The 20,172-nt window shown below is 48.0% G+C and overlaps 2 protein-coding genes across 8 annotated transcripts; both read left to right on the top strand.

Annotated features, from left to right (window-relative positions):
- Window positions 1-34: 34 nt before the first annotated feature.
- On the top strand, window positions 35-9,831 carry LOC101476313 (tetratricopeptide repeat protein 24). 5 transcript variants are annotated; one of them, XM_004572156.6, is made up of 14 exons: window positions 35-288; window positions 591-783; window positions 864-1,157; window positions 1,233-1,434; window positions 2,706-2,912; window positions 3,046-3,174; window positions 3,285-3,406; window positions 3,941-4,018; window positions 7,402-7,472; window positions 7,539-7,612; window positions 7,698-7,755; window positions 7,842-7,870; window positions 9,321-9,360; window positions 9,432-9,831. In XM_004572156.6, exons 2-14 carry the CDS (start codon window positions 598-600, stop codon window positions 9,541-9,543), a joined length of 1,602 nt encoding a protein of 533 aa, XP_004572213.2. In that variant the 5' UTR covers window positions 35-288; window positions 591-597; the 3' UTR covers window positions 9,544-9,831. The 5 variants fall into 5 exon arrangements, 4 of the variants coding, with proteins under 4 accessions (XP_004572213.2, XP_004572214.2, XP_076742852.1 ...); XM_004572157.6 differs by having other exon boundaries at window positions 572-783; XR_013099553.1 differs by lacking the exons at window positions 35-288; window positions 9,321-9,360 and adding exons at window positions 299-511; window positions 8,615-9,320 and having other exon boundaries at window positions 9,432-9,545.
- Window positions 9,832-9,918: 87 nt separating this feature from the next.
- On the top strand, window positions 9,919-20,054 carry LOC101476979 (gonadotropin-releasing hormone II receptor). Of its 3 annotated transcripts, none has more exons than XM_004572160.5 (4): window positions 9,919-10,092; window positions 12,448-12,976; window positions 17,000-17,201; window positions 17,312-20,054. In XM_004572160.5, exons 2-4 carry the CDS (start codon window positions 12,449-12,451, stop codon window positions 17,743-17,745), a joined length of 1,164 nt encoding a protein of 387 aa, XP_004572217.1. In that variant the 5' UTR covers window positions 9,919-10,092; window position 12,448; the 3' UTR covers window positions 17,746-20,054. The 3 variants fall into 3 exon arrangements, with proteins under 3 accessions (XP_004572217.1, XP_004572216.1, XP_076742855.1); XM_004572159.5 differs by having other exon boundaries at window positions 17,309-20,054; XM_076886740.1 differs by lacking the exon at window positions 9,919-10,092 and adding an exon at window positions 12,083-12,302 and having other exon boundaries at window positions 17,309-20,054.
- The last annotated feature ends 118 nt before the right edge of the window (window positions 20,055-20,172 follow it).

The raw sequence follows: 20,172 nt of genomic DNA, 5'->3' as shown, positions 1-20,172 counted from the left end.
TGGATTGTGGTCTATGGAGTTCACTGTCGTAATAGCTGAATCGAAAACGGTCTTCCCGCAAATATTTACATCTTATAACTCACCTGGCGTGACGTCATAATGCAAAGAGTTTACTTGCGAAGTCTTCTTCTGTTGCTGCCGGTTTTACCGACCACTTCCGCGTTACCATAGCAACGAGTCAACCTGCAGGTCAGAGCGGTTTAGCAGAGGGGCTAGCTGCTTCAAATGTTCGGTTTCAGGGGACAGGTGAGCAGTGAGGAGGAGGAGCTTCATCATCCCCTGCAAGCTGTGAGTGTTTGTTATCGGCAGCAATTCAGTGATGTACTCTGCTGTAGCTGATTCAGCCCTTTAATAACCTCAGTATAAGCTCTTACTGATTGATCAGACCTTTCCTCATGGATCAATAATAACGTAGATAATCACTGTTACTGATTTGTCTCACTGACCTGCGCCTGATCCTGAGGATGGATCTGACTGATTGGTCCACACACCTGAACCTGCAGGTTCTCCGGTAGTCAGCTGATTCATTGATGAAGGCAGCAGGTTAGCACATCTGCATGTCTTTATCCAGGTGACTCTTCCTCCTTCAGGTCCAGCATGACGTCCCGTGCAGCCCCTTCAGGTAAAGAAGCTGTGAAGGTGAAGAGGAGGAGTGGGAGTGTGGGGCGGAAGCAGACAGCAGACATTGAGGAATTGACATCTTCTGGGAACAAAGCGCTGCAGGAGGGACGCCCACAGGAGGCGCTGAGGTACTTCAGAGATGCCCTGAAGGCTGCAGAGCAGGTGAGGCGGTTACAAGAACAGATGTGGTGTCAGCAGTGTTAGTGGCACTCCTGGCACTACATTTCATATCATGCTCTCAGCTCCAGGACTCGCGGGTCCTGCGGGCCTGTTCCTTTAACCTCGGGGCTGCCTATGTGGAGGTAGGACGACCTCGGAAAGGTCTGGACTTCCTGCGGCATGCTCAGCCTGGTCCCAAGGCCGACCGCCTCCCTGACCTCCAGTTCAACCTTGCCCTGGCCCATGATGCACTGGGGCAGAGCCGGGAGGCCACCACCTACTTCCTGCAAGCTGCCCAGCTGTATAGGTCACAAGGAGACGGCTGCAGCGAGGGGGATGCCTGCGTGGAGATGAGCCGCTGTTACAGCAGGACACGGGTCAGGACCAAAACCTGAATTTGACACAGAATAGGTGAGCCAGGTGACTCAGGTGTGTCTGTCTGTGTGTCACAGGACTGGGCGCTGGCGGCTCAGGGTTACTTGCGAGCTGCAGAGAGTTACAGAGTGGCCAACATGTTGGACTATGCAGCCACCGCCCTGTCAGAAGCAGGAAGTCACATGACCCAATCAGATCAGTGCAACCAGGAGGACATCATCGGTGTGCTGTCAGAGTGTCTGAGTTTGATGGGGAGCATTACGGACCCGAGGACTCTGGGTAATCACCTGAAAGAAGGTTGCTTGATTCAGAATGGAATAGAATAGAATAGAATAGGCCTTTAGTGTCACTGTGCAATCGAGCTGTGGTGCTCCAAGGCAACTATGCAGGAATAAATAACACACAGGAGACACAAGAGAAAGCCGTTAGAGAAAAAACCTGCAAAATGCTTGGAGGTGGTGCAGAGACTTGGTCTAAGTAGAGTCTGTGTGTGACTGACCTGAGTGACGAGGGTTCAGGTTGGTGGGTGGCCAAGGTGGGGTGTGGGGGGAGGGTGTTTGTTAACCGTCCGAATGGTCCAGGGCAGGGGTCGGCAACCTGCGGCTCTTTAGTCCTTATAGTGCGGCTCCGCGTGGTTTGGGAAAATAAATTAGAAGTATTTAGCTGAAGTGTAATTTATTTATGTTAGTTCTTTTTTAACTTGTAGTTCTAAATTGGAAGATTATTGTGATATTGAAATATAAAAATAAAATTATATTCTATTTTTTCATCGCTCAAAATAAGCGTCACACTTGTGGAAGCTGGTGTACCTGCCGAAACGGCGTGCATTTACGGGAGACTTTCAACCCCAGCCAGGCCAATTATGGCTCTTCGGATCCACATCATGTCAGCAGCTGTTCCCCAACTATGTTAAAACAAACACGCTCACGCCTCACAGACGACAGCTTACAGTCCTGCGTAAAGATGAAAGTGACTTCGTACAGCCCCGATCTGCAGACGCTGTGCGCAGAGGTTCAGGAGCAGAAGTCCCGTTGTAAACATATCACGGCAGACCCGACGATGTTTCCATGAACAGGCTTTTCAGCATCTCTTTATTGACCACTTTTCACACACGGTTGCTGTGCGCACACAGCCGACTGTAGCTTTGCAGCTCACAGCCCGACACACACCAACACAACAGCAGAGAGAGCACAGACGTAAAGGCGGCGAGGCGTGATTGCGGGTGCCGCTCAGGTGCGTCCAGATGGCTCATTGGGTGTTAAAGGTTGCTGACCCCTGGTCCAGGGGAAGAGGTGAGTCTGGAGGTGTGGGACCTGATGGACCTGTGGTACCCACTAGAGAGCCGCGGGTCAAACGGGTTTGTGGGCGGGATGTGAGGCATCACATGGCCCTGGTTTACCTGAGACAGGAGGATCTGGCGATGGCCTCCAAGGCGGTGATAATAACCATCTGTGCAGCCTTCCTGTTCTCAGTCGTGGGCCCTGCGTACCAAACACCCAGGCAGGAGGAGAGCACGCACTAGTTACTGTAACTGCTTCTCTGTCACTCAGGTGAGCTGTACCTGTCGGTGGGCGTGTCTTACTGCCGGCTCAGGTCTTTCCAGGAGGCAGTGCAGTGTTTCCAGAAGGCTCTGAGCCCCGCGGCTAAGTGGCCCCCCCTGCTGCCCAAGGTCTTGCACAACCTGGGAGCGGCGCTGAACTCCATGGGCCAGTTCAGGTCCGCCGTGGACTACCACAGGCTGGCCGCTGGACTGTACGGTGAGGCGCACACCTGCGGCTCACCTGTTTAAGCAGTTCACCTTTGACCCTCACAAACACTTGCCACATCTTTAATCAGGAGTCTGACAGGAAAATCAGTTTAGCTATAACAATGCTCTGTGTTTGTGTACAGGCTCTCAGGGTTGCCGTGGCGACCAGGCTCGCTGTTTCAGTAACCTTGCGTTTGCCTTCAGTCGGATCGGTGAGGAAGAGGAAGCAGCAGAGAGCTTAATCCTCGCCCTACAGGGATTCAGAGACACAGGTAACATCAGTACTGTCTATGTACATCGGACAGGTGAGACCCCTGTGCTCACCTGTGTGTGTGTGTGTGTGTGTGTGTGTGTGTGTGTGTGTGTGTGTGTGTGTGTGTAGGGGACTACCTGGCACAGGCTCAGGTGTGCGAGGTGCTGGCTGAGTGTTACCTGGTGCAGAGGAAGCAACACAAAGCGGTTCAGCTCTACAAACAGGCTCTGAGTGCGCTCTCTCACTGCCAGGTAGGTACGGTGGTAATGTGAGGTCAGCACGAGTGTGTACTCACCTGTTGGAGGTTGTTTGATCAGTGAGAGCGATCAGAGCATGAAAGAGTCGCCACAGAGCAGCATTGTCGTGTCTCTGTTCAAACTGTCGATGCAAACTTTATTCATACAGCATTTCATCACACACATCAACTCTACACACTTCACACAAAACAAAACTACACAAAAAAACACAGACACACACACTCGGAGCAGTTCAAATATCTGAGCTGAGCAGGTCACAGCTGTATGACAGTATCGGGAACCAGAGGATGGACTTAAAGGTCATTCTGTGCTGACCTGCAAGCTGATGCAGTGACTTCAGATTTCTGCATACCCATGAGGACTCTGCGTTCTGTATGAGGTGCAGTCGTTGTGCTGCAAAGAAAGCCTTACAACAATCTGTCCTACTGAAAGCTTGGACCTCGGGTCAGAGTCAGTTTGACAGAAGTCCATTAAGATCTCTGTCAGATGATACACGGGAGCATCAAACCTCGTCTTCTTCGCTTTCAGGACAGCGGCGGCATCCAGGACCAACTGGTGGAGCGACTGACTGCCACGCTGCAGCAGAGTCTGACCGTCGGTCCTCAGGTCTTACCACAACACCCATTCACTAAACCCATCACTGGTTATAAAGCCCAATAACCTCAGTTTGATCTGAATTAAGAAGCAGAAAGTTAGCGGCCATCCAGGTCTTTTTGTCTTTAAGACATTCCTGCAATTTAACTCATTGGTGTGTGTTATCTGGCTTCATGGACAGATAGAGCTGGCTGTCATCAGCATAGCAGTGTGTCTGTGAAGGTTCTCAGTCATCCAGGTCATCGTAGTCTAAGGAGCTTGGAAAGAAAAGCGTCTGGACTTCTTTAAGTTGCTTGAAGACGTTTCACCTCTCATCCGAGAAGCTTCTTCAGTTCTAAGGTCAAATGGCGGAGAGTCCCAGATATAAACCCGGTGGGAGTTTCCCCCCACAGAGGGACAAAAGGACCCCCTGATGATCCTCTAATCACATGACCCAAGGTGTGAAACTGGGTGTGGGTCACAATCAGCCAGGGTTTCAGGTGAGTTCATTGTGAAACCTGGCCCCACCTTATCATGCGAATTCCTGAGGTCAGATGGCCCAGGATGTGAGTGGGCGTTAAGGCGTCTGGGGAGGATCTCAAAACTGGATTATAGATGGCAGAGAGTTGGTGTCGTAAACCACCGCCTCTGTTCAAAGATGGTCGCTCACAGTGGATATAAATGGCTTCTTTCACTCCTCTTTCAAACCATCTGTCCTCTCTGTCCAAAATGTGAACGTTGGCATCCTCGAAAGAGTGACCTTTGACCTTTAGATGCAGATGGACTGCTGAGTCTTGTCCTGTGGAGGTGGCTCTTCTTGCGCTTATGAAGTGGCTGTTTGGTCTCTCGAAAGGGACAAAATCATTGACCGCCTTACATATCACCGCCTTTACCCAGGGGATGCCATACCCTGCATCTACGGACTTCCTAAAATCCACAAGGAAGCTGTCCCACTCAGACCCATAGTCAGTAGCATAAACTCAGCCACTTATAACATTGCTAAACACCTTGCTACCATCCTTGCTCCTCTCGTGGGGAACACCCCACACCACATCAAGAACTCCACCGACTTCACCGACAAGGTCCAGAAACTTACCCTGGATCCAGATGAAACCATGGTGTCCTTTGATGTAGTCTTTCTCTTCACTTGCAAACCCACCACGGAGGCCGTGGAGACTGTCAGAAAACAACTACAAGAAGACAGCTCCTTGGAGGACAGGACCAACTTCAACCCCGATCAGATCTGCACACTGTTAGACCTCTGCCTCACCACTACATATTTCAAGTACAACGAGGGTTTCTACAGACAAAAACATGGCTGTGCCATGGGCTCCCCCGTGTCACCTATTGTAGCCAACCTTTACATGGAGGAAGTGGAAAGGAAGGCTCTTGGCTCTTTCAAAGGAAGAGTACCCAGCCACTGGTACAGATATGTGGACGACACCTGGGTCAAAATCAAGACACAAGAAGTGGAATCCTTCACTGCGCACATTAACTCTGTGGATAAAAACATCAAGTTCACCAGGGAAGACACAAAGGACAACTGTCTGCCTTTCCTGGACTGTGCTGTGCACATTGAAGAGAACGGCAACCTCAACATCGAAGTTTACCGGAAGCCCACACACACGGACCAGTACCTCCTCTTTGACTCCCATCACCCTCTGGAACACAAACTTGGAGTAATCAGGACCCTACACCACCGGGCAGAACATGTTCCCTCTAAGCCTGAAGGGAAAAGAAGGAACACACACATGTAAAGGAAGCACTTAAAACATACGGCTATCCTAAATGGGCGTTCTTAAAGTCAGCAAAGAGGCACAGAAAAGAAGACCAGACACCAGCGAGGGAGGATAAGAAGGACAGACGCAACAACATTGTCATCCCCTATGTAGCCGGTGTATCAGAGAAACTCAGGAGAGTTTTCTCCAAGCACGACATCCCGGTGTATTTCAGACCCAGCAACACGCTCAGACAGAAACTGGTTCACCCGAAAGACAAAACGCCAAAACACAAACTTAACAATGTGGTGTATGCTGTACAGTGCAGCGAGGAATGCTCAGACCTCTACATTGGAGAGACCAAACAGCCACTTCACAAGCGCATGGCACAACACAGAAGAGCCACCTCCACAGGACAAGACTCAGCAGTCCATCTGCATCTAAAGGTCAAAGGTCACTCTTTCGAGGATGCCAATGTTCTGCCATCTATAATCCAGTTTTGAGTTCCTTCCCAGACCCCTTAACGCCCACTCACATCCTGGGCCATCTGACCTCAGGAAATCACATGATAAGGTGGGGCCAGGTTTCACAATGAGCTCACCCGAAACTCTGGCTGATTGGGACCCACACCCAGTTTCACACCTTGTCTCATGTGATTAGAGGATCATCAGGGGTCCTTTTGTCCCTCTGTGGGGGGAAACTCCCACCGGGTTTAAATCTGGGACTCTCCACCATTTGACCTTAGAACTGAAGAAGCTTCTCGGATGAGAGGTGAAACGTCTTCAAGCAACTTAAAGAAGTCCAGACGCTTTTCTTTGCAAGCTACTTACATCTGCACAGCAGTGTAAATGTATGCTATGTCTTCTAATGATGCTGCCTAAGGGAAGCATGTATAATGTAAACAGAATTGGTCCTAGCACTGAACCCTGTGGAACTCCATAATTAACCTCAGTGTGTGAAGAGGACTCTCCATTTACATGCACAAACTGGAGTCTATTAGATAGATATGATACAAACCACTGCAGCACAGTACCTGTAATACCTACAGCATGTTCTAATCGCTCTAATAGGATATTATGGTCGATGGTATCGAACGCTGCACTGAGGTCTAGCAGGACAAGCACAGAGATGAGTCCACTGTCAGAGGCCATAAGAAGATCATTTGCAACCTTCACTAAAGCTGTTTCTGTGCTGTGATGAGCTCTGAAACCTGACTGAAACTCTTCAAATAAACCTCTGCAGATGATCTGTTAGCTGTTTGACAACTACTCTTTCAAGGATGTTTGATATAAAGGAAGGTTGGAGATTGGCCTATAATTAGCTAAGACTGCTGGGTCTAGAGATGCTTTTTGAGTAAAGGTTTAACTACAGCCAGCTTGAAGGCCTGTGGTACATAGCCGATCATTAGAGACAGGTTGATCATATTTAAGATCGAAGCATTAATTAATGGCAGGACTTCTTTGAGCAGTTTTGTAGGAATGGACATGGTGATGGTTTGGAGGATGAGAGTTCTGTCGTTAGTTCAAAGAAATCAATAAGAGAGGCAGGATTCAATAAATATAAGAATGTCACATGACATAGTACCACCTGCCCACACCTGTGAATGAGCACAGGTGATATCAAACAATATCAAACCATCAGACAGGTGAATATTGTCCTGACAGCAGTATAATATGTCCTCCTGTTTAAATGACTCAGAAGCCCCACCCACCGGCACCACACAGCCTCTGGCCACATCGACACAGCCTACCTATTGGACCTCATGTCAGGTAAGTCCCATTGTTACACGCTACACAAAAGGTCAGACAGGTCACTGATCAGCTTTGTCCTCACAGGAAGAGTGACATCACAAAGAGCCCGGGCACAGCAGCAAATCAGCAACCAGATGCTCCAGAGACTGATGCCCCAGGTGAGTCTCACCTGTTCCAGCTAGAAACAGGCTTGTGTAGGACTTCATAGTTTGTGTGATTCACGTTGGGTGTGTGTGTGAACAGGATCTCAGCAGGAGGCCTCTGAAACACCTGAATACATGAGCATAGCACCTGGACAGAGGTAAGACCAACACAGCCCAAATCTGGACCTCAGGTGGGCTCCTGTTTCCTCTGAACAAACCACAATGTTTGTATTTCTGTTTCCAGCTCAGACCAGTTAAACAAGCGGCAGCGCAGTGAGTCTCCACCACCTCATACACATCACAGCACACCTGAGGAACACCTGTGGGACATGTGGACACTATCACCCCATTAGAGCACTTCGCTCTCGCTCTGCAGGCCTACTTGTTGTTCCTAGAGTATTTAAAAGTAGAATGGGAGGCAGAGCCTTCAGTTTTCAGGCCCCTCTTCTGTGGAACCAGCTTCCAGTTTGGATTCAGGAGACAGACACTATCTCTACTTTCAAGATTAGGCTTCAAACTTTCCTTTTTGCTAAAGCATATAGTTAGGGCTGGACCAGGTGACCCTGAATCCTCCCTTAGTGATGCTGCAATAGACGTAGGCTGCCGGGGATTCCCATGATGCACTGGGTGTTTCTTCTTCACTCACTATGTGTTTATTGACCACTCTGCACTGAATCATTTAGCTCTCTTCCACGGCGTGTCTTTGTGTCGTCTTCCTCCTCTCACCCCCACCTTCCCTGAGCCTGGTTCAGCCGGAGGTTTCTTCCTGTTAAAAGGGAGTTTTTCCTTCCCACTGTTGCCAAAGTGCTGCTCATAGGGGGTCATATGATTGCTGGGTGTTACTCTGTGTTATTGTAGGCTACACCTTACAATACAAAGCATCTTGAGGTGACCGCTGTGATTTGAATTGAAATTGAGGTTGATGAAGAGCTGGGGTGCACCTGTTGCCTTGAGTCAGATTTATAAAGGTGTGCACAAACATGTTGTCTGATGTCTGTCTGCACCTGAACACCACAGGAAGAGGGAGGCAGGCTGTCACTGCCGGAGTCACTTCAGAGCTGAAGCTGTGTGAGGACGAAGAGAAGCTATTTAAAGCTTCACAGTCACCGTGAATAATAAGGAGCCTGATGAATTATTCACTTTGTACCCATGAATATATTTATATGTGAAAGCATGTGCACAGCTGCAGTGAGGTCTACGTGAGGTTATTATTCCACCTGCAGCGATCTAAATTTGGAGCTGCGCTTCCCGTTCGGGGACCTCCGGGCGTCTCCGTGAGCAAACAGCAGCAGAGTCTGAAAGCCTCCTGCTGATTGGATCAGAGAGAGCAGGCAGACCGATGCAGGCGGGAGTTCTGTGTGAGTGAGCTGCTGAGGATGGCGCCGGCTTCCTCACAGTGCTGTCGGTCAAACAGGGCTGGCTTTAAAAAATTTATTTTAATTTGAATAATGCAATATTGATTCATTAAATCCTGAACCGGCCTGGCTCTGCTGAAGGTTTCTTCCTGTTATAAGGGGTTTTTTCCTTCCCCCTGTCACCAAAGTGCTTGCTCACAGGGGCTGTTGCGGTTTCTCTGAATTATTGTAGGTGTTTGGGGCGACTACTGATATGAATGAAGCTGAATTGAACTGAAACCTAATTGGGCGATCACCTCGTCAAACAGGTGTGCTTTGCTTTAAATGCGACAGGAAGTGGAACTGATAACGTACCTGTGTGTTTCCAGGTGAGTTGTGGTTGGACAGAGGGAACCCTCGCACTGACAGGTGACACATCCATTAATCAAACTTTATTAATCAATTTTTTAAAAGTCAATAAATAAACCTTTTTTTTCCAGCAATGCTTCACTGGCTCAGGACAGTGAGGCCCCGCCCAGCAGCCCAGGTGACATCAGAGAGCAGTCCTCCCTTGTGTCCAGTTGGAGGTCTCAGTTTTGTTTGCTGATGTAAGCTCTCCTGATTGGACAGTCGGTAATCGGAGAGGACCTGTCAGCGTCACTGAAGTCCTTAGAGCTTCAGTCAGCTAATGCTGCAGCGTTGCCGTGGCTCAGACCGAGAATCAGAGCTGAGCCATCACATTGTGCTGCTCACTCTGACCCGAGACTCTGACAACAGAAAACCTAAAAAGAAATAAAAACACACAACCAGCCGTCTGTCTCCAGACAGAATTCTTTGGACTGTTTTTCTGTGTAAAACATTTATTATTTAATTGTAATTAAATTATTAGTGATGAAACTATTGAAACAGTGATTTTTGACTCAGCAGGAAGCACACACACACACACAGTGCTGTAGCTCCTCCCCCTCCTCCTCCTCACTGCAGCCTGTCTGAGTCTCAGTGGTTCTCTTCATTGCTGCAGCTGAGGATCAGGATCAGAGGCGGTTCTCTGGGTTCTTCTGGGTTCTGCTGTGCTGGAGTGCAGGAAGAACATGAGGAGGAGAGGAGGAGAACAGAGGAGTCCGACCTGAGGCGGAGAAACGATCCATAGCTGCTGAGCAGGTAGAAACAAACCCTTTCACAATAAAAGCCTCAGTGAAGGTGCTTTGATGTGATTGTGAACTGAGCTTGGTCTGTTGCTTAGCTCTCTGATCAAACTCAACCTGATCACATCATCCTGAGGGGTGGGGCTAACCTGTTGAAGGATCATCTGACAGCAATGAGCCCAGAACAGCTGTTTGATGATGTCATCTTGTTATTTCCTGTTTTATTTCTAACACTGCAGAGAGGAGACACCCTTCTTTTTCTTTGAGCAGGTCAGCTTGAGCTGCAGGTAAAAGGTGGATGTGTGGCGAGAGTTAGAAGCTGGGACTAATTTGCATATTCAAAACGGAGGTGAAGTAAGAGGGGCTGGGTTTGATGGCGTAGAAGAAGAACTTTAACAGGAAGTTTGTGCTCTAGTTCACCATTGTCGCCCCTGGCGTGGCACACGGCGGTGCAGGTTGTTGGTGATTGTTCACCTCCATCGTCTGGACTGAGTGAGCAGCTCGAGCTGTACAGGACTGTCACCATAGTGTGTGTGCATAGGCGTCATCTCACCTCACTGTACTCTTTACAATACTAAGGACCTTCAGGCGACTGGTCAGTGCTGAAGGTCAGGTGCTCTGAATCACATGTTTATGGAGACTTGGTTTAGTTAACAGGTTGTATTCACTCACACATACACGTGCGCGCACACACACACACACACACACACACACACTCTCGTTCATTGTTCAACACACTGATATTTCCCACCCAGCCCTCTGATTGGTGAAGGCTCTGCCTCTCTAGCATCAGACACAAACACGCTGGCCAAGGAGCTCAGCCAGTCAGACGTAGGAGGCGGAGTCTGAACCTCTGCAGTGACAGAGGTGAAGGTTGCCAAGGTAATATAATGAACACCCACAAACACACACACACACTGATCCTGGAGCCAAAATTAGCTGCAGACCTCTGAGCTGTAACCTGACCTGTGTGTGTGTGTGTGTTTTCCTATCTCAGGGGGACCAAAATCCAGGTCCCCACAAGTTAAAGGCATTTTTCACACTCAAAATGTGGTTTTAGTGTCAGGGTTACAATTGGGTTATGGTTGTGCGCCCCAGGGTGGCTGTGTAGCTTGCCATCACCAGTGTGTGAATGGGTGGATGACTGAATGTGTAAAGCACCATACAGGCCATTTACCATTTTTATGGTTAGGTTTACGGTTAGGATAAGCAGCTAGGGAAAGCATTGTGTCAATGGAATATCCCCACTAGGATAGCAACATCTGATGTGTGTGTGTGACGGTGACAGTAGTGACGGGCAGCAGACGTCACACCGTGAACAACGAGGGGAAATGGGACACTCGTGGTGCTGAAACACATGTGAAGGACCAGATGTGTTTCTCTTAGAGACAGTTTTCATATGGTCATATTTACCATTAGACTGCATCCACTCAGAGAGCACATTCGCCTCCATCTACCTGTGAGCATCATCTGCTGACAGCAGCCCAGACAGATTTCAGCTGCTTCTCCATCAGAAGCCTGAAGGTTCATTCCACCAATCAGTTGAAAACATTCCCTATTGTCTGGGATTTATCATCTGCATTATTGATCGCTGATTGGTTCTTTTTAATGCACCAACACTTAAAGGCCTTGGGCTTCCTGCTGGAGCTATTTTTATCTTTAACAGGTGAACCTGAGTCAACTGACTCCCCAGTTACCATGGTAACCCCATCCCCTTCTCCTCAGCCTTTAGGGAGATTCTTATCTGTGACAGATAGGAAGTCTATTACACAATAAGAGCTGTTGGACTACAGGTTGGTAGACAAAGAGAGAAACAGACAGGTGATCTGCAATATCCAATGAAAGGTCAGCAAGTGAATCATCTTCTGTGACTTAGGAACAGATTAAACCTAAATAAAACACCTGTACACCAAGTCTCTGTGTCTCTGCAAACTGAGGTTCAGTGACCCCCAGAAGCCTCGCATCACAATGCAGAGAAGGTCCACTGGTTATAAGATACAGAAGAAGAAGAATATCCCAAACGATAACATGAAGGAGAACATACTAGTGTGACCCCAGGAAAACATTTTAACTGTCAGACAACCCTGAGGGCACAGGTACACAAATGTACCTGCTATGAATGCTCAGCGTCCAATGAATACGCTGCTTAATGACTAAAAGAAAATGGTTATAAGAAGGTTTTTGCTAAGCTAACAGTTTCAGATTGCTTTTATAGCTTGTGCTAAGGTAAGCTAACAGTTTGTACCTGCTGCTAGTGTTTGTGCTAAGTTAACCCTACCTCCTAAAACTTACTAACTGAAAGCAGTTAGTAATTTTTAAGAATGTGATTGTGATTCTAAAACTTCATTTTCATTTTTCTTCTTCTGTACAGGATGGCAGGTAACTGGTCCATCCTGAGGTTGTCTTTACCCCCCACCAGTTCTACAGCCACTACCCTTCACAACACCTCCCAGTACCCTCCTCTACCAGACTGGGAGGCTCCCAGCTTCACCCGGGCTGCTCAGTTCCGAGTTGGAGCCACCTTTGTCCTCTTCTTGTTTGCTGCCTGCAGTAATCTTGCCCTATTGGTCAGTGTGTGGCGAGGGCAGCGTTTGGCATCTCACCTGCGCCCATTAATGCTGAGCCTGGCATCAGCCGACCTGATGATGACATTTGTGGTGATGCCTCTGGATGCAGTGTGGAACATGACAGTGCAGTGGTATGGTGGTGATGCGCTCTGCAAGCTGCTCTGCTTCCTGAAGCTGTTCGCCATGCACGCCTCTGCCTTCATCCTTGTTGTCATCAGCCTAGATCGCCAGCATGCGATTCTGCACCCACTGGATGCTCTGAGTGCGCACAGCAGGAACCGACGCATGTTGCTACTGGCTTGGACCCTCAGCATTCTGCTTGCATCACCACAGGTAACTGTGAGCAGAGGTAACTGTGAGCAGAAGTAACTGTGGGCAGAGGTAACTGTCAGCAGAGGTAACTGTGAGCAGAAGTAACTGTGAGCAGAGGTAACTGTGAGCAGAAGTAACTGTGAGCAGAGGTAACTGAGAGCAGAAGTAACTGTGAGCAGAGGTAACTGTCAGCAGAAGTAACTGTGAGCAGAGGTAACTGTGAGCAGAGGTAACTGTCAGCAGAAGTAACTGTGAGCAGAGGTAACTGTGAGCAGAGGTAACTGTGAGCAGAGGTAACTGAGAGCAGAGGTAACTGAGAGCAGAGGTAACTTTGATCAGAGGTAACTGAGAGCAGAGGTAACTGTGAGCAGAAGTAACTGTGAGCAGAGGTAACTGAGAGCAGAGGTAACTGAGAGCAGAAGTAACTGTGGGCAGAGGTAACTGTCAGCAGAGGTAACTTTGATCAGAGGTAACTTTGATCAGAGGTAACTGAGAGCAGAGGTAACTGTGAGCAGAAGTAACTGAGAGCAGAGGTAACTGAGAGCAGAAGTAACTGTGAGCAGAGGTAACTGTCAGCAGAGGTAACTGTGATCAGAGGTAACTTTGATCAGAGGTAACTGAGAGCAGAGGTAACTGTGAGCAGAAGTAACTGAGAGCAGAGGTAACTGTGAGCAGAAGTAACTGTGAGCAGAAGTAACTGAGAGCAGAGGTAACTGAGAGCAGAGGTAACTGAGAGCAGCAGTAACTGTGAGCAGAAGTAACTGAGAGCAGAAGTAACTGTGAGCAGAGGTAACTGTGAGCAGAGGTAACTGTGAGCAGAAGTAACTGTGGGCAGAGGTAACTGTCAGCAGAGGTAACTGTGAGCAGAAGTAACTGTGAGCAGAAGTAACTGTGAGCAGAGGTAACTGTGAGCAGAGGTAACTGAGAGCAGAGGTAACTGAGAGCAGAGGTAACTTTGATCAGAGGTAACTGAGAGCAGAGGTAACTGTGAGCAGAAGTAACTGTGAGCAGAGGTAACTGAGAGCAGAGGTAACTGAGAGCAGAAGTAACTGTGGGCAGAGGTAACTGTCAGCAGAGGTAACTTTGATCAGAGGTAACTTTGATCAGAGGTAACTGAGAGCAGAGGTAACTGTGAGCAGAAGTAACTGAGAGCAGAGGTAACTGAGAGCAGAAGTAACTGTGAGCAGAGGTAACTGTCAGCAGAGGTAACTTTGATCAGAGGTAACTTTGATCAGAGGTAACTGAGAGCAGAGGTAACTGTGAGCAGAAGTAACTGAGAGCAGAGGTAACTGTGAGCAGAAGTAACTGTGAGCAGAGGTAACTGTGAGCAGAGGTAACTTTAATCAGAGGTAACTGAGAGCAGAGGTAACTGTGAGCAGAAGTAACTGAGAGCAGAGGTAACTGAGAGCAGAGGTAACTGAGAGCAGCAGTAACTGTGAGCAGAAGTAACTGAGAGCAGAAGTAACTGTGAGCAGAGGTAACTGTGAGCAGAGGTAACTGTGAGCAGAAGTAACTGTGGGCAGAGGTAACTGTCAGCAGAGGTAACTGTGAGCAGAAGTAACTGTGAGCAGAGGTAACTTTGATCAGAGGTAACTTTGATCAGAGGTAACTGAGAGCAGAGGTAACTGTGAGCAGAAGTAACTTTGATCAGAGGTAACTGAGAGCAGAGGTAACTGAGAGCAGAGGTAACTGTGAGCAGAGGTAACTGAGAGCAGAGGTAACTGAGAGCAGAGGTAACTGAGAGCAGCAGTAACTGTGAGCAGAAGTAACTGTGAGCAGAAGTAACTGTGAGCAGAGGTAACTTTGATCAGAGGTAACTTTGATCAGAGGTAACTGAGAGCAGAGGTAACTGTGAGCAGAAGTAACTGTGAGCAGAGGTAACTGAGAGCAGAGGTAACTGAGAGCAGAGGTAACTTTGATCAGAGGTAACTGAGAGCAGAGGTAACTGAGAGCAGAGGTAACTGAGAGCAGAGGTAACTTTGATCAGAGGTAACTGAGAGCAGAGGTAACTGTGAGCAGAAGTAACTGTGAGCAGAGGTAACTGAGAGCAGAGGTAACTGTGAGCAGAAGTAACTGTGAGCAGAAGTAACTGTGAGCAGAGGTAACTTTGATCAGAGGTAACTGAGAGCAGAGGTAACTGTGAGCAGAAGTAACTGTGAGCAGAGGTAACTGAGAGCAGAGGTAACTGTGAGCAGAAGTAACTGTGAGCAGAGGTAACTGAGAGCAGAAGTAACTGAGAGCAGAGGTAACTGAGAGCAGAGGTCACTGAGAGCAGAGGTAACTGTGAGCAGAGGTAACTGAGAGCAGAGGTAACTGAGAGCACAGGTAACTGTGAGCAGAGGTAACTGTGGGCAGAGGTAACTGTGAGCAGAGGTAACTGTGGGCAAAGGTAACTGTGAGCAGAGGTAACTGTGAGCAGAGGTAACTGTGGGCAGAGGTAACTGTGAGCAGAGGTAACTGTGAGCAGAGGTAACTGAGAGCAGCAATAACTGAGAGCACAGGTAACTGAGAGCAGAGGTAACTTTGATCAGAGGTAACTGTGAGCAGAGGTAACTGAGAGCAGAAGTAACTGTGAGCAGAGGTAACTGAGAGCAGAGGTAACTGAGAGCAGAAGTAACTGTGAGCAGAGGTAACTGTGGGCAGAGGTAACTGTGAGCAGAGGTAACTGTGGGCAGAGGTAACTGTAAGCAGAAGTAACTGTGAGCAGAAGTAACTGTGAGCAGAAGTAACTGTCAGCAGAAGTAACTGTGAGCAGAGGTAACTGAGAGCAGCAATAACTGTGAGCAGAGGTAACTGAGAGCAGAGGTAACTGAGAGCAGAAGTAACTGAGAGCAGAGGTAACTGAGAGCAGAAGTAACTGAGAGCAGAAGTAACTGAGAGCAGAAGTAACTGAGAGCAGAGGTAACTGAGAGCAGAAGTAACTGAGAACAGAGGTAACTGAGAGCAGAAGTAACTGAGAGCAGAGGTAACTGTGAGCAGAAGTAACTGTGAGCAGAGGTAACTTTGATCAGAGGTAACTTTGATCAGAGGTAACTTTGATCAGAGGTAACTTTGATCAGAGGTAACTGAGAGCAGAGGTAACTGTGAGCAGAGGTAACTGAGAGCAGAGGTAACTGTGAGCAGAAGTAACTGTGAGCAGAAGTAACTGTGAGCAGAGGTAACTTTGATCAGAGGTAACTGAGAGCAGAGGTAACTGTGAGCAGAAGTAACTGTGAGCAGAAGTAACTGTGAGCAGAGGTAACTGTGAGCAGAAGTAACTGTGAGCAGAAGTAACTGTGAGCAGAAGTAACTGTGAGCAGAGGTAACTTTGATCAGAGGTAACTGAGAGCAGAGGTAACTGTGAGCAGAAGTAACTGTGAGCAGAGGTAACTTTGATCAGAGGTAACTGAGAGCAGAGGTAACTGAGAGCAGAGGTAACGGTAACTCACGGTTGGAGTTTTGTCTCTGACGTATACGCGAAAAATAAAACACCTGGAGATGACTCGCTTTGTTATGAAAGACATGAGTTTTTTCCACAGCTGAAAAGTGAATGCAGCAGTCTGTCATGTAACATAACATTAAGTTGTGTGTTGCTGCTACCTGTGCACCTGCTGCTCGCTCTGCACCCACATGTATGAGGCGACAAGAAACTTGATTTTATTAAAGCAGGTTAAATGATCACGTTTTCTTGTTAGAGATCCTCCTGTCTCAGCAGTCAGCAGCTTCTCCACCTGTCAGCAGGTGCCGGCTGCTCTCACATGCAGCTGATCCAGGTGAAAGTTCCTGCAGTAAATTCTGACTGCGTGTTAATCCTGGCAGGAATGCTCTGGATTATCCATGCACAACCTCCTGCTGATAGCTCAGGCTAACTGCTCCCCTTTGTTTCTATAAGGCATGCTACCGATCCTGAGACGTCAGTTGCTAGTTCAAAGTAAGAGCAGCTTCAGAGCAAAACTGAAACTCAGACCAGGACGTCACATCTGGATTTTTTATCTAATGAGCTGTTGTTTATTGTTAGAAATACTAATGTGAGGCCTCCAAAGTGTGACTCTGTCCGTCCATTAGCTATTTATCTTCAGGACCATCAGGGTGGACTCGGTGGACTTCACTCAGTGTGCGTCTCACGGTAGCTTCAGTCGCCGCTGGCAGGAAACTGTTTACAACATGTTTCACTTTACCACGCTGTATGTCGTCCCCCTGCTGGTGATGAGCTGCTGCTACAGCCGCATCCTGCTGCACATCCACCAGCAGCACCTGAGAGACAAAGGTAACACATCTGTGAACAACACCTGTAACGCATCTGAACCACACCTGTTCTCAGCCATCACAGCTGATTTGTTGTATGATCAGCAATGTAGACACTCCCTCTTTCAGCAGGTGAGTCGCCCCTGCGTCGCAGTGGCACCGACATCATCCCAAAGGCTCGGATGAAGACTCTGAAGATGACGGTGGTCATCGTGCTGTCCTTTGTCGTGTGCTGGACGCCATACTACCTGCTGGGGATTTGGTACTGGTTCCAGCCCGACATGCTGCGCATCACACCGGAGTACGTCCACCACGCCCTCTTTGTGTTTGGGAACCTGAACACCTGCTGCGACCCCATCATCTACGGCTTCTACACGCCGTCCTTTAGGGCCGACCTCGCCGCCTGCTGCCGCTGGGTGAGGAGTGATGCGGACACTTCGTCCCAATACATAGACCGAATGTCCACCAGAGAGGGTCCTCACAGCAGGGAGCACGAGCCGCAGCCCTCCACCAACAACCAGACTGCAGCAGATCAGCCAATGAAAGCACGTGACTTTAGCATGTGACTTATGCTTTGTGTCAGGTGATTTTTATTTGCAGGCGCCTGAGCAGAGTTGTTGCCACAGAATCAGAATAACGCGGTCATTTTGTCTGCATGTTGACTTTATCAGTTTAGATCACATGGTTTGTCACGCCCTCCACAGATGATGCTCAGAGAGAAGGCGCTGACCTCTGACCCTTGTGTCAGGCCTTTAAGAGAAGTGACTGCAGTCAAACAGCAGCAGCATGCTGATGCCTCTTGATTACAAATTAAAGTGCATCTTTTTTTCTCATTAATCTCAATCAATCATTAATCTCATCTGAATCCACAGAGCAGCTTCTAGTGTCTGGATGACCTCGTCAGGGACACCTCCAAAATGGACGTGCTCCCTCTGTGAACCACAGGGTGGAGCTCTAAGACAACAGGATGTGTCTGCATCCAGAGGCTGTATAGGCGTGGCATACAACAACATCAAATCTCACTCATTCAGAGCTCAGCCTTCTCAGTCTGTTAGTATGGTGACCTCACAGCAGTCATGTTATTGGTTAGATGATGTCTGACAGCACAAACGTGGTCCAGAGATCCAGTTCAGCCAAGCGGACAGCGAGCAGCTACAGCTGCCTGTTTCACCATCCACTTGTTAGTCAAGGAGGTCACGCCCCTAATGATGCAAGCTTTAAGCCTTAATCCAGTTCAAACAGGTGACCTGTGGGGGCATGGAAGTCTCTGGGGACTGACTCACTGGTACATCTGCTGGATGTTAGAGGAACTGCAGCTTTGGAGGTTCAAATGTGACCATACCCATGATGTGACTCATGCATGTTTGTTTGTGTTTCAGGTTTTTAGCAATGTTATCATCCTTGGCAGTGTTGGGGTAGTTACTCAAGAAAAGTAATGGATCACACATTAGCTTTTACTTTTCTTAAAAGTAATGTAGTAACTTATTTAATTCCTCGCCGGAGAAGTATGTTGTCAGACTACTGGTTACATTACTTTCTGATTTCTCTACAAAATGACCTCAAACCCATTGTTACCAGTTACCTACAGGCTACAGTCCCACACACCAACGCAAAGCCCTCCTAATGACCGCACACATATGGACTTTGGTTTTTAGTTTATCACTTATTAACTCAAATTAAAGATGAGCTCATAAGTTCAGGCTCTGGATGCTGGGCTAACGTCTGCTTTAACAACACTCTGGGTTCTTGGCTAGCTTAGCGTTAGCATGCCACCCGTTCACATGTTAGCAAAGTGTCTGTAACGTGGACTGTATTCAGTGGTCGACAGGAGGCAGCCGACACACTCAGCAGGACAGTCAAAAGCTTGCGACCATAGTGGCAGTGGGAAGTCCACAGTGTTTGTCCTTTAATAAACGCCAACCTTACAAGCCCGGCTGAACGGCTGCGGTCTCATCATACATGAAGTGAGCAGAGTTCATACAACCAACATACAGTTCATACAACATACTTTGAGTTAGTGAGGTAACGATATGAGGTCCATGTGTGAGCACGCCGCTCTACAGAGGGCAGTGGTGAATACTTGTGACATCACTAAACATCAACTTACGCTGTCTCAAGGAGACACCGCACTATTACGACTGTTACAAGTCAAAGTTGTGTTAGTAGAAAAGTCTGGTTGTTTGTGTCCTGGCTGCACTTTCCACTCTACCGTCTTCCTGTCCTTTTGTGTAGTAAAATAAAAGCAATGCCCACATCTCCACTCCTCGAACGCTATCGCTGTGCTGCTCCACCATTGTCCTCCTCCTGCACATGAACTGAATCAGCTGACTGTACCATACAAGAATGTTTTCTTTCTGTCCAGCTGGCACTATCTCAAGAACTTGTTCAATGAAAGTAATGACATAATTGCAACTGTAATGCGATTACATTACTGCATTACTGAAATGTAATGTGATTACAGTAACTTGTTACTTTGTAATCCCTAACACCCAAAACTGGCCGTGGAGTTCCTCAGGGTTCTGTGCTGGGACCAGTGATCTTAATGTACGCTTCCCTTATTTAATACTATTTGAAAACACTGCATCCATTTTTACAGCTATGCAGATGATACCCAGGTGATATCCGGGTGTTAAGGTGAGGTACAAAAGTACTTCACCTCACACCTGCACCAGCTGCTCGGCCATCAATCTCTTGCTGCACAGTTTTAGTGCTGATGCAGTCACAAATCTGTTTAACGTGTCTTTATCGGCAGTTCACATGACTGTACATTAAACTCACCTTGTCAAACCTCAGGTGTCGCTGCATGAGCAGCTCGTCCGCTAAATAAATGATCAACAAAGACATGTTTTCTACTTCAGCTTTATTTGGTTTTTATGTGTCTGAACAGCAGAAATTAGGACAGAGAAACAGTCTGTGGAGAGAATCTGCAGCACAAACAGGAGGCTCTGAATACGCGAGCTCAGAGCTCGGTTTAAAAAGCAGTTTAAAGCTTT

Source organism: Maylandia zebra, linkage group LG1 (genome assembly GCF_041146795.1).
Source record: "Maylandia zebra isolate NMK-2024a linkage group LG1, Mzebra_GT3a, whole genome shotgun sequence".
Lineage (NCBI taxonomy): Eukaryota > Metazoa > Chordata > Actinopteri > Cichliformes > Cichlidae > Maylandia > Maylandia zebra.
The sequence above is the reverse complement of the archived record's forward strand: the minus strand, read 5'-3'. Positions and strand labels throughout refer to the sequence as shown.